Source organism: Silene latifolia, chromosome Y (assembly GCF_048544455.1).
Source record: "Silene latifolia isolate original U9 population chromosome Y, ASM4854445v1, whole genome shotgun sequence".
In the NCBI taxonomy this organism is placed as follows: domain Eukaryota; kingdom Viridiplantae; phylum Streptophyta; class Magnoliopsida; order Caryophyllales; family Caryophyllaceae; genus Silene; species Silene latifolia.
Window position 1 is genome coordinate 482,692,772 of NC_133538.1, and position 14,135 is coordinate 482,706,906.

General features: G+C 43.7%; 1 protein-coding gene across 1 annotated transcript; it reads right to left on the minus strand.

The window, feature by feature from the left end:
* Positions 1 to 1,893: 1,893 nt before the first annotated feature.
* Positions 1,894 to 13,926, minus strand: LOC141633029 (uncharacterized). The gene is made up of 5 exons (XM_074445526.1): positions 13,395 to 13,926; positions 13,036 to 13,328; positions 12,624 to 12,972; positions 2,906 to 2,969; positions 1,894 to 2,410 (listed from the first exon to the last, which is right to left on the minus strand). The coding sequence occupies exons 1-5, from the start codon at positions 13,924 to 13,926 to the stop codon at positions 1,894 to 1,896; spliced, it is 1,755 nt and encodes a 584-aa protein (XP_074301627.1).
* Between the last annotated feature and the right edge of the window lie 209 nt (positions 13,927 to 14,135).

Here is a 14,135-nt window from a genome sequence, read left to right on the forward strand (position 1 = left end):
ATAGAAGGAATAAAGAACACTCACCTAACTGCGACCTATAAGAACATGCATGCAATCTAACGTGAATAAAGTCTCTACAACCGTACATATGCATTCCAACCAAACTGATGACCAAGACACATGCCGAGGACTTACATATGGTTAAGTGAGGTAATAGGTAAGAAGGGGCTAAAATGAATTTGGATACGTGGGGTTAATAGCCAGGCTAGCAACAACGGATCCAAATTATGCAACTTCCCTACTTCAAACTCCATACAAATCAATACGAAATAGTGCAAATTGGATGCACACAACTCACTAATCACCATAAAATTATCAACTCCCCATAAGGCATAGATTAAATATGGGAGTATAAATCACAACATACAGTCTTTCATTTTCCGCATATGATTTTTTTCTTTTCTTTTTTTCTTTTTCATTTTTCTTTTCGGATTTTCCTTTTCTTTTTTTTCTCTCTGTTTTTTTCTTCACTTCTTTTTCAATATTTCTCCTTCATTTCCTTCACCCATCCATCTCATGAAAAGATATAATAACCAACTGCAAATCAACACATTCCCAACATTGCTACCATTACTAGCTCGGCTAGGGTAGGAAAAATATGGATTGTAGCTAAATAGGGACAAAATGGGCAATTTGGCTATGTGGAGCTCATGGGTAAAATGAAATAAAGGGGTTGCCTCTCCAAACATGTGTCACCAACCACAGACCCGAATGCATACAGGTACTAAGTAGACTAAACTCATGCTTATGCAATTTGATGTTACATGCCTTATAAGGAGTAACTACTCACCTCCTACATGAACTGGTCATGGATGACACCAGTTAAAAAGCTCTAAACCTCAGAAAGATATTGTAGTTTGCCAAAATTTCAAGTCAAGTCTACTTGTTCAACGAATTTTGGAACGAAATTCGAGAAATTGCAAAGGCTGTTGCTAAAAGATGTTAAACAATGCAAGGCTTAAGCAAAAAGACAGTTATCAGCAATGAAAAACTCCCATCAGACTCAACCTAAGATGCAAAAATAAACATGATTTTGTTTCTTGAATTTTGAAATTTTTCAATTTTTCTGAGATTTTTTTATTTTTATGAAATAAAATACAATGCAAACGTAAGTAAACGTGGTAACAAAAAAGCGATAAAAACAACATGCAGACACGATATGGTTGCAAACCCTCCCCAAACCAAACTGTACAATGTCCCCATTGTACAAAGTAAAGGAAAAGAGATGCAAACGAAAGAGTGGGAGAGTCGAAAACTTACTAAAGCGTGCAGACCACGGACCTCTCCAAACCGAACCAGATAGAGAGGTGAGTAGGGCTCTCGATCGACAAAGGATCAGGTCGATCGAGAAGCACACGGTACTCGATCGAGACAAGTAACACTCGATCGAGGCTTATAACGGTGCAGAAACTCGATCGAACAAGTAGGAGCTCGATCGAGAGCTTTGAAGGGGAAGGACCACTCGATCGAGAAAGAAGGCTACTCGATCGAGGGCTGTTGCATCAGTAAGCAACAATACGGTACCTGTGCTGTAAAAAATACGCAAAAATTCTATTAAAATTGTTCAAACGCACACCAAACAGAAATAAAGAAAGTTAAAAGTTCGAAAAACAAATACAACAAATTACAATCGGGTTGCCTCCCGATAAGCGCAGGTTTATAAGGTCCCGCACGACCTATAAGCGTCAAACATCACTCTCCGCCATCGCGTCGAAAAAGAGAACTTCGACGCGTCCAACCACAACATCAGCCCCATAATAATGCTTCACAAGATGACCATTAACTTTAAAGCGATTCCCCTCGGAGTAATCTAACTCAACTGATCCAAATTTTGTGACGCCAGTCACCGTGTACGGACCACTCCACCTGGACTTGACTTACCAGAGCTTGATCTCAACCGGGCATTAAACAAGAACACCTTTTGCCCAACATGGAACTCACGGGTACAATCCTCTTATCGTGCCAACGCTTAGTCTTCTCCTTATAAATTCGGAATTTGTCATAATTCAACCGAAACTCCTCCAGCGCATCTAGCTGCAATAAACGCTTCTCACCACACAAGTCAGCATCATAATTAAGCTGGCGGATAGCCCACCAAGCTTTATGTTCTAGCTCAACAGGAAGATGACAAGACTTTCCATACACTAAACGATACGGTGAAGCACCGATTGGTGTTTTAAAAGCCGTCCTATAAGCCCACAACGTGTCCTCTAGTTTAGCACTCCAGTCTTTCCGTGATTTAGACACTACTTTGCTCAATATCTCTTTTAGTTCCCTATTAGAGACCTCAACCTGTCCGCTAGTCTGAGGGTGATACCCAAAACCCCTACGGTGTTTGACACCATATTTAGACAGCAAAGCAGTCAACTGTTGTTCTCTAAAATGCATACCCCTATCGCTAATGACGACCCTAGGGACACCAAAATGGGGAAAAATAATCTTACGAAACAGCTTAATCACGGTCCTGGCATCACAATTGGGAGTGGCAATTGCCTCCACCCACTTAGACACATAGTCTACAGCTACCAGAATATACCTATTACCCTGGCTAGACGGGAATGGCCCTTGATAATCAATGCCCCATACATCGAAAATCTCAACCTCTAGGATGCCGTTCTGAGGCATCTCATGTCTCTTGGAAATGTTTCCCGTTCTCTGACAAGCATCACAGCTAGCAACAAAAGTTTTAGTGTCAGCGAAAAGAGTTGGCCAATAAAAACCTGACTGCAATACCTTAGCCACGGTACGTGATGGACCGTGGTGTCCTCCACAAGGAGTCGAATGGCAGCCTTCTAGGATAGCTTTGGTCTCCCACTGCGGAATACACCGTCTGTAGAGTCCGTCTGCACATTCCTTAAATAAATAAGGGTCATCCCAGAAATATTGTCGTGCATCGTGTAAGAACCTCTTGCGCTGCTGATGAGATAAATCTAGCGGCAGTGCCTGACTGACAGCAAAGTTAGCATAGTCTGCAAACCAAGGTTCAGCACCATCCTTAGAATTCACAGAGGTCACAGAAAAAAAAAATCAACAGAAAATAAAGAGTCGTCAGCGAAAGAATCATTAATAGGAAGAGAATCCTCCCCCTCCTGTTGGGTCAGACGCGATAGATGGTCGGCTACGACATTTTCTGCTCCCTTCTTATCCTTAATCTCCAAGTCAAACTCCTGTAAAAGGAGTATCTGTAACACCCCCATACTCCAAGTGCCTTACCAGGACCACTCAGGTATGAAGACATTACCATCTCGGTTACCCGAGGCAATGATAATCAAACAACAATAACGAAACAACGTTTATTATAAATAGTTTAACGAATAGTTACAATCCATGAAACCAATTAAAAGTGCGATACATTATTCTCAAACGACTGTCTAACTGAAAAGTAAATAAACTAAAGGCTACAGCGGAAGACTCCTATCATCATGTCGTGGCATCCCAGCTATCCCAGTACTCATCTCAATACCTGCTCAATATCTGCTCACCATCCCCGAATGGATCACCGCAGGTTTACAAAACAACACCGGGGTCAGTACTAATCACACAATCAATATAGATAACAATAACAAGATAAACAGACAGCTGAACTGTCACACACACACACACACACCACCAACCAATTCCCATCATCTCAATCCGACCGTCCACCTTTGGACCACCGCCGATGGGGGACCGCAGCCGTTCCCACCTAAGCCCCGCTCATCATACCGAGCGATAACCCTGTCCATTAATGTGCACATCCCCTTCCGTGGCGGGTTCCACGAAGGGCGAAACTAGGGCGTGAAGCCACTCCCGCAAGTGACTCCACTCAGCCGAGAACGCATCTCGAGAACCATCAACAGCAATCACAACCACAAACACAATACAATCATCATATCAAACAACCAAATATAACACATCACCAATATCCCATTATGGGACTAATACTGAGTAGGAAATCCTACCTGTAAAGCACAACAGTGAGACGGTATCAACAGCTGAGTCAAAAACCTCTTCTACGAACCCTCCTCCTATCATATAACACATAGAGGCTACACATCACATACTACACACAAAACCCCCAATCTCTAAATTAGGGTTTAACCAAACTTAACAAAACATTATAAAAATTATATTAAAAGCTTACCCTCGATGCAAGGAACTCAACGACACGAATAACGACAAGAACCGACCGTCTGAACTCCGGGAATTGCTAAGAATGCGATTAGGAAGATGAACTGGTTGCTTTCTCTCTTAAACAGGGTTTTAGGTTTTGTAAAAGTGATTTAAAACAATGACGACTATGTTTAAATACCTTAATCGCATAATTAACAAAACCCGAGAAAACTCCCCGTAAAACCGGACACTCGATCGAGTACCCAAGGTACTCGATCGAGTACCCCCTTACTCGATCGAGTACCCTGACTACTCGATCGAGTACCCAACAGTCGAAACTATTTTTTTTCGCAACTTACCCTTACTCGACAGAGTAAGGGCTACTCGATAGAGTACCCCAAGACTTATAAATACGGAGTATTACAGTCTTCCCTCCTTAAAAGGAACTTCGTCCCCGAAGTTCAAACCACTACTAAACAAAGGTACTCCCATAAGCTTCCCGACTCGAAGGTCAAACAAAATTCAACGTAAAACATGATACTAACCCAACTCATCCCGACAAACATACCGACACAACATATAAAAGGGGTATAAAACTCTTATAAACTACTCGCGATCATCTCCTACCCCCCTAAAAGAAACAAGGTTACGTCCCCGTAACCATACATACCTGATCAAAAAGGAAAGGGTAACGCTCTTTCATAGCTTCCTCTGGCTCCCACGTAGCTTCCTCGGTCTCGTGGTTAGACCAAAGGATCTTAAGCAAAACTGTCTCACCGCTCCTAGTCTTTCTAACCTTTCGGTCTAGAATCTGCTTAGGCACCTCAAGATATGATAAGGACTCATCTAGCTCTAAACTCTCTGCCTCCAACACATGTGACGGGTCACTCACATACTTCCGCAGCTGCGATACATGAAACACATTATGTACTCTCTCTAACGCAGCTGGTAAAGCCAGGCGATAAGCAACCTCCCCAACTCGCTCTAAGATCTCATAAGGCCCTATAAACTTCTGACTTAGCTTGCCTTTCTTCCCAAATCTCATAACTCCACGCATCGGAGACACTTTCAGAAGAACCTTGTCCCCAACTTGAAACTCTATGTCCGACGATGTAGGTGCATAACTCATTTGTCGATCGGGCTGCTCTCATCCGTTCCCTCGATCATCTTAACTGTTCCACCATCTCATGCACCATCTCCGGTTCTAAAACCTTTCGCCTCGATTGTCGTCCCAACAGATTGGACTCCTACATCTCCTCCCATACAAAGCCTCAAACGGTGCCATACCAATACTGGTGTGATAGCTGTTGTTGTAAGAAAACTCTATCAAGTCCAACCTCTGCTCCCAGCTACCACCAAAATCCATCACACAAGCTCGCAACATATCCTCAAGAGTCTTGATCGTTCTCTCAGTCTGCCCGTCTGTCGCAGGATGAAATGTTGTACTCATCTTCAAGGTTGTTCCCAACGATTCCTGCAACTCTTTCCAAAACCTCGATATGAACCTCGCATCTCTGTCAGACACTATGTCCTTAGGGACTCCATGTGACTTAAGCACGTTCTTTCGATAGGCCATAGCCAATTGTGCCTTAGTCCATGTATCTTTCATTGGAACAATGTGAGCTGACTTGGTCAGACGATCCACTATCACCCAAATCATGTTGTTACCTTGTTGACTCTTAGGCAAACCCACAATGAAATCCATGGAAATGGATTCCCACTTCCACTCAGGCACCTCTAAAGACTGAATCTTACCTTGTGGTCGTCTCTGTTCCCCTTTAACTCTCTGGGATGTCAAACAACGGGACACAAACTCAGCTGTCTCTTTCTTCATCCCAGGCCACCAAAACGTTTTCTTCAAATCCTTGTATAGCTTGTCTCCACCTGGATGAACTGAATATGGTGTGCAATGCGCCTCTGTCATGATCGTCTTTTTCAACTCCTCATCATTAGGAACACACCACCTACCATCAAACCTCAAACTACCATCTGTATGAATAGAAAACCAGGACACTTTGTCCCTTTCTCTACTCCACTCTCCACTCCACTATCTTAGGATCAAAAGCCCGCTTATCCGAATATCATCATAAAACTCCGGATGTCTTGTCATATCACCCATGGCATCTCCTTTCTGCATCATATGTATCCCAAAGCTCGCTACCTCATCCCTCAGCCTCATCAAAGATAGAGCTGTACACAAGGAATGTACACTCTTCCTACTCAAAGCATCAGCAACAACATTGGCCTTCTCTTCATGGTAGATGATTTCCATGTCGTAATCGCCAATCACCTTCATCCACCTCCTCTGTCTCATGTTCAACTCCTTCTGCGTGAAAATGTTCTTAAGACTCTTGTGATCAGAAAATACCTTAAAGATTTCTCCATAAAGGTAATGTCTCCAAATATTGAGAGCAAACACCACTGCACCCAACTCCAGATCATGGGTAGGGTAGTTCTCCTCATAAGGCTTCAATTGCCTAGAAGCATAGGCAATCACTTTACCATTCTGCATCAACACACATCCCAGCCCATTCTTCGAGGCATCAGTATAAACCTCAAAATTCTCGCTCCCTTCAGGCAATGCTAGGACAGGAGCTGTGGTCAAACGCTCCTTTAATGTCTGGAACGCCGTCTCACAACTCTCATCCCAACGAAACTTGTTCTCTTTCCTCATCAACGCTGTCATCGGTCTAGCTATCTTGGAGAAATCTTTCACGAACCGTCTGTAGTATCCAGCTAAACCCAAGAAACTCCTAACCTCAGCAACATTCTTCGGTGCTTCCCACTTTGTCACTGCTTCAATCTTCGCCGGATCCACACTACCCCATCTTTAGAGATCACATGCCCCTTAAAAGCAACTTTCTCTAACAGAACTCACACTTGGACGACTTAGCATACAACTCATGATCTCTCAAAGTCCGCAACACGATCCTCGAGATGCTCCTCATGCTCCTCCTTAGTCTTAGAGTAGACTAAGATATCATCGATAAACACTACTACAAACTGGTCCAAGAACTGTCTGAAGATTCTATTCATCAAATCCATAAACACTGCCGGCGCATTAGACAACCCAAACGGCAACACCACATACTCATAATGGCCATACCTTGACGTGAAAGCTGTCTTTGGTATATCCACCTCTCTAATCTTCACCTGATGGTACCCCGACCTCAAATCAATCTTAGAAAAGACTGTTGCACTGCTCAACTGATCAAACATGTCATCTGTCATTGGCAAAGGATACTTGTTCTTTATCGTCACACGGTTCAGCTCCCTGTAATCTATGCATAGCCTCAAACTCCCATCTTTCTTCTTCACGAAAAGAACTGGTTCTCCCCAAGGCGATACACTTGGTCTAATGTATCCCTTCTCTATCAAATCATCCAACTGCTTCCTAAGCTCCTCCATCTCCTTAGGACCCATACGGTACGGTGCCTTAGAGATTGGCCCCGTCCCTGGCTTCAACTCAACGGTGAAGTCTATCTCCCTCTTCGGTGGCAACCCCGGAATCTCCTCTGGAAAAACATCTGCAAACTCTCCCACCACTGGTATCTCATCAACTGTCGGAATCTCTATCCGGTCATCTCTCACATGGCACAGGATCAAAGGACATCCCTTCCTCAGATAAGACTTCAAGGTAACAGCTGCAATCAACTTAACTTTGGGTTTGACTAGAAACCCACGGTAAGACACACTAACACCCTTTGGACCTCTTAAGGACACTTTCTTTTGATGACAGTCTATCTTAGCTTTATACTTTCCTAACCAATCCATCCCAACTATCATCTCAAAACCGTTAAAAGGAAACTCTAGCAAGTTTACAGGGAAATCAACTTGCCCAACTATCAAAGATACATCTCTAAACAATCTCCCACACGATACAGACTCACCCGAAGGTATGAAAACTTGCTCACTAACAGACTCATATACTCTCAAACCCAACTGTTTTACATGACTTGAAGACACAAACGACTGAGAAGCCCCCAAATCAAACAAAACAAAGGTAGGAATACCATTAACAAGGAATGTACCGGTGATAACATGCGCATCTTCCTCAGCTGCTTTCTTCTCCATCATGAACAACTTGCCACTGGTCTTCTGCCCACCTCCCTGGACGGTACTGGCTGATGCGGTCGGCTTAGCACTCGACCCTTGATTGTTGTTGTTGTTCGTCGGTGTTTTCTGATAAGAATTACCGCCGTTGCGGTTGCCTCCACTGTAACTCGACTTCCCGGTTTGGCCATGATCCGGCCCGGTCTGTTGCTCGCGAAGCTCCGTGCGAGTCTCTCGAAAAGATCCGGTGCACTCGTGCACTCATGTCTCTTGTGGCCTACACCACCACAACCAAAGCAGATCACTCCCCAACTATTACTCACACTTCCACGGCCACGCCCAAAGGAAGCCCCAAAGATCAACCACGACCCTTAAGAAAACCCCTTTGACCGATTGTGGTTGCCTTTCTTGTAATTAGATTGGCCACCACCCTCGCTCTCGGACTTCCTCTTCTCACCACAGACCTCTCCGAGCCATCTCCACCAACCTCTCCGCTCTCCCGGCCCCTCTCATAAGCTTCCTTAATATCGTAAGGATCCCCACGGGTAACTTATCCATAATCGTGGTAGTCAACCCTCTTTCAAACCTCAATGCCAGGTTCTCCTCACTCAAACCCATATCCTCAAAGATACCTGGACTTCTCATTGAACTGTCTCGTAGTACTCGGCTCACCGACATCTCGTGGTCATCTTAAACTTATCAAACTCTTCCCTCAACTTACTCCTTACATGCTCCGGTACGAACTCCTTCCTCACAGCCCTACGAAACTCCTCCCAAGGTATAGCAGGTAAGCCTTGGTTGGTGTATTTCTCCTTAGCACTCACCTTCACTGAATCCCACCACTTGCCTGCTGCCTCCCTCAGATAGAACGCAGCCTGTTCCACTCTCATCTCATCAGGACAATAAACTAAATCTAAGATGTTCTCCATCTCTCTCAGCCAACTATCCAGCAGATTAGGCTCCCCAACCCCCTTGTATTCCTTCGGGTTAAACCTCGCAATGTAAAGGCTGATTTTAGAATGATCAACCTCCTTCTCCTTATTCTTATCCTTGTCCTCATTTACTCTCTTCAGGGTCTCAGTAAGAGCATCCTGGTGCTCTAACATCTTAACGATGTCATCCACGGTCATAAGCTCAGCACTCGCATACAAAGCAGTTCTCTTGGGCGGCATCTTGAAACTATACATATATAAGAAAAGGGGTAGATATGAACATACGTACTAAACTTCAAAACACGAAGACGCGACCCCCAGAACCTACTCGATCGAGTTCCCAAACCCACTCGATCGAGTAACGGGCTACTCGATCGAGTGCCCCACGTACTCGATCGAGTACCCAAACTTCAGATCCAAACAGACCTTCTGATCTCTTACCTACTCGATCGAGTATCTAGGCTACTCGATCGAGTGACCCCCTACTCGATCGAGTACCCCTAGTTACTCGATCGAGTGCCCCAAAACTCGATTCGGACTCAAAATCGCAAAAACCCACCCGATCGAGTCGGTCCCACTCGATCGAGTAACACTAATTCGTAAGAGCTACCCGCATGTTACGTCATATGCTAACATGCTAAACTTTATAAATCACATATTATATCATAACAATCATGTTACACATCTTTTCTATATCTACGAGATCATTTCATCATGCTATTAATTGCCACGTTGTAAAACATTCAACATGTTATCATTTCATCAACAGTTTCTATATATCATCACTTTTCTTTCACCTTCTCAACTTCCAACTTCGAACATCCAACAATTAACACATTCCATCACATTTGTAAACAAGTTAACCAAACACACATATGACTCGACAAACACTTCCCCCATGTGACCGGTTCAAAGTTGTAGGGCGACCCCTGCGACTTTAGGACGTCTCCCAAGCCTTTGCACTAGCTCCCACAACTTTTACCCCGGGTTCATTTTAATTGACTCCCTATGTTCATTAAGTTCATTGGTTACAGGTTTCAGGATCGTCGCTCTGATACCATTTGTAACACCCCCATACTCCAAGTGCCTTACCAGGACAACTCAGGTATGAAGACATTACCATCTCGGTTACCCGAGGCAATGATAATCAAACAATAATAACGAAACAACGTTTATTATAAATAGTTTAACGAATAGTTACAATCCATGAAACCAACTAAAAGTGCGATACATTATTCTCAAATGACTGTCTAACTGAAAAGTAAATAAACTAAAAGTTACAGCGGAAGACTCCTATCATCATGTCGTGGCATCCCAGCTATCCCAGTACTAATCTCAATACCTGCTCAATATCTGCTCACCATCCCCGAATGGATCACCGCAGGTTTACAAAACAACACCGGGGTCAGTACTAATCACACAATCAATATACATAACAATAATAAGATAAACAGACAGCTGAACTGTCACACGCACACACACACCACCAACCAATTCCCATCATCTCAATACTGACTGTCCACTAGACCAGCCCTGCTAGTGGGGGACCGCAGTCGTTCCCACCTAAGCCCCGCTCATCATACCGAGCGATAACCCTGTACATTAATGTGCACATCCCCTTCCGTGGCGGGTTCCACGAAGGGCGAAACTAGGGCGTGAAGCCACTCCCGCAAGTGACTCCACTCAGCCGAGAACGCATCTCGAGAACCATCAACAGCAATCACAACCACAAACACAATACAATCATCATATCAAACAACCAAATACAACACATCACCAATATCCCATTATGGGACTAATACTGAGTAGGAAATCCTACCTGGAAAGCACAACAATGATCGAGACGGTATCAACAATTTTGAGTCAAAAAGCCTCTTCTACGAACCCTCCTCCTATCATATAACACATAGAGGCTACACATCACATACTACACACAAAACCCCCAATCTCTAAATTAAGGTTTAACCAAACTTAACAAAACATTATAAAAATTATATTAAAAGCTTACCCTCGACGCAAGGAACTCAACGACACGAATAACGACAAGAACCGACCGTCTGAACTCCGGGAATTGCTAAGAATGCGATTAGGAAGATGAACTGGTTGCTTTCTCTCTTAAACAGGGTTTTAGGTTTTGTAAAAGTGATTTAAAACAATGACGACTATGTTTAAATACCTTAATCGCATAATTAACAAAACCCGAGAAAACTCCCCGTAAAACCGAACACTCGATCGAGTACCCAAGGTACTCGATCGAGTACCCCCTTACTCGATCGAGTACCCCAGCTACTCGATCGAGTACCCAACAGGTCAGAAACTATTTTATTTCGCAACTTACCCTTACTCGACAGAGTAAGGGCTACTCGATAGAGTACCCCAAGACTTATAAATACGGAGTATTACAGTATCCATCTCAGCAATCTGGGCTTAGCTTCCTTCTTGTTCAGAAGGTGTTTCAGCGCTGCATGATCTATAAAAATAATAACTTTAGAACCCAACAAATACGATCTAAACATATCTAACGCATAAAAACAGCTAAAAGCTCCTTCTCCGTGGTAGCATATTTCACTTGAGCCTCATCCAGAGTTCGGCTCGCATAATAAATCGCATTCAGCGCTTTGTCTTTCTGTTGGCCTAGCACCGCTCCTAGTGCATAATTACTGGCATCGCACATAATCTCGAAAGGCAGCTTCCAATCCGGAGGCTGGATAATGGGTGCAAAGACCAAAGCCTGCTTTAAAGTGTTAAAAGAAGAAAGACATTCATCATTAAAATCAAAAGGAGCATCCTTTAAAAGCAACTGTGTAAGCGGTCGAGCAATCTTTGAGAAGTCCTTGATAAACCGACGATAAAAGCCAGCGTGACCAAGGAAACTTCTCACCCCCTTAACATTAACTGGAGTGGGTAATTGCTCGATTACTTGCACCTTTGCTCTGTCTACCTCAATACCCCTGTTGGAGACTAAGTGCCCAAGGACAACGCCCTCATTTACCATAAAATGGCACTTCTCCCAGTTTAGCACTAGATTAACCTCAATACATCGCTGCAAAACTTTATCAAGGTTAGCTAAACAATTATCAAAGTCATTCTCATAGACACTGAAGTCGTCCATAAAGACTTCCATGACAGACTCGATATACTCAGAAAAGCTCCCCATCATACACCTCTGAAAGGTGGCAGGGGCATTACACAAACCAAAAGGCATTCTTCGATAAGCAAAGACACCCTTCGGACAAGTAAAAGTAGTCTTTTCCTGATCATCTGGATGAATAGGGATCTGGAAGAACCCTGAGTACCCATCCAGATAACAGAAAAACTCATGAGAAGCCAATCTCTCTATCATCTGATCAATGAAAGGAAGGGGGAAATGATCTTTCTTGGTGGCGGCATTTAATTGCCGATAATCTATACACATCCGCCACCCGGTCACTAGTCTAGTAGGTATTAGCTCATTATTTTCATTTCGGACAACTGTAGTACCACCTTTCTTAGGTACCACCTGAACGGGACTCGCCCATTTAGAATTCCCAACTGAATAAACAATACCTGCGTCGAGTAGTTTCATAAACTCAGCCGTCACAACCTCCTCCATCTTCGGATTCAGCTTTCGCTGACCCTGCCTACAATGTTTGTGATCATCCTCTAGCTCAATCCTGTGCATGCAGACATCAGGGCTGATGCCCTTAAGGTCATCCAACGAATATCCCATCGCCTTCCTATTTCTCTTAAGAACGGTCAATAAAGCAGTTAACTGTCCGTCGTTGAGCTTAGCGCTCACAATCACTGGAAACTGCTCAGTATCATCAAGAAAGGCATACTTAAGGTGAGAGGGAAGAGCTTTACGCTCGGGGACCTTTACCTCGACTGAGCACAAAGTGTGTGCCAAGTTCTCTACCTGTTCCAGCTGAACGTCAGATAGCTATATCTCCTCTGTAGTAATTTCAAGAAACTCCTCGACATCGTCCTCGTCATCTGAAAAATCTGCACACTCATCTAGAAACATCAAAGACTCCTGCGGATCCTTAACTAAGGAATCCGACCAAAACTCGTAAGCAGACTCATCAATAATATCAACAGAATAACAAGTATCCTCTATCATCGGTCTAGACAAGGTCTCGGGCAGACTAAACGTAATCACATCATCCCCTACCTCTAGAGTCAAACGCCCGAGTTTGACATCAATAATAGCTCCAGCTGTACACAAAAACGGTCTACCCAAAATAATCTGGGTACGGGTATCCTCAGCAATATCTAAAACAATAAAGTCCACTGGGATAAAGAATTTGCCTACCTTGACAGGCACATCCTCTAAGATACCTAAGGGTCGTCTAACAGATCTGTCGGCCATCTGTAGGGTGATATTGGTCATTTTTAGGTGACCCAATTTAAGCTTAGAAAAGATAGAATAGGGCATGACACTGACACTAGCTCCAAGGTCACACAGCGCCCTATTTATCACCACATCTCCTATAACACAAGAAATAGAGAAACTACCCGGGTCCTTCAATTTAGGGGGAGACTTTCCCAAAATTAGACTACTAGACTCTTCCATGAAAGCGACAGTAGCGGTTTCTCCAAATTTACTTTTACGCGTAATAATATCTTTCATAAATTTTGCGTAAGGAGGTATTTGGGTAATTAACTCAGCAAAAGGAATGGTTACCTGAATGTTTCTTACCATATCTGCGAATTTGCTGAATTGTCTATCCGTCTTTGTGTCGCGTAATCGACTCGGGTAAGAGACCTTGACCATAGGAAGTGGGTCCTTTTCTTTCTCTTTACCTTTATCAGTACTTGACACCCTCGCAGCACAGGAGGGTACCCTACTACGGTCAGCATTGGAATGCATGTCCGCAGGCTCAGCATCTCTCAATCGAGGCTCAGAAGTGCTCGATCGAGAGCTTTTCTTGCTAACCTCTCTCGATCGAGAGGTTTCATTGTGCGGCTTACTCGATCGAGAAGTATCGGCTCTCGATCGAGGGGTTTCTTCCTCAGCACTGGTCGATCGAGAGGTAAGTTCACTCGATCGACTGCCCTTCAGCAGTTCTTCGTCATTTT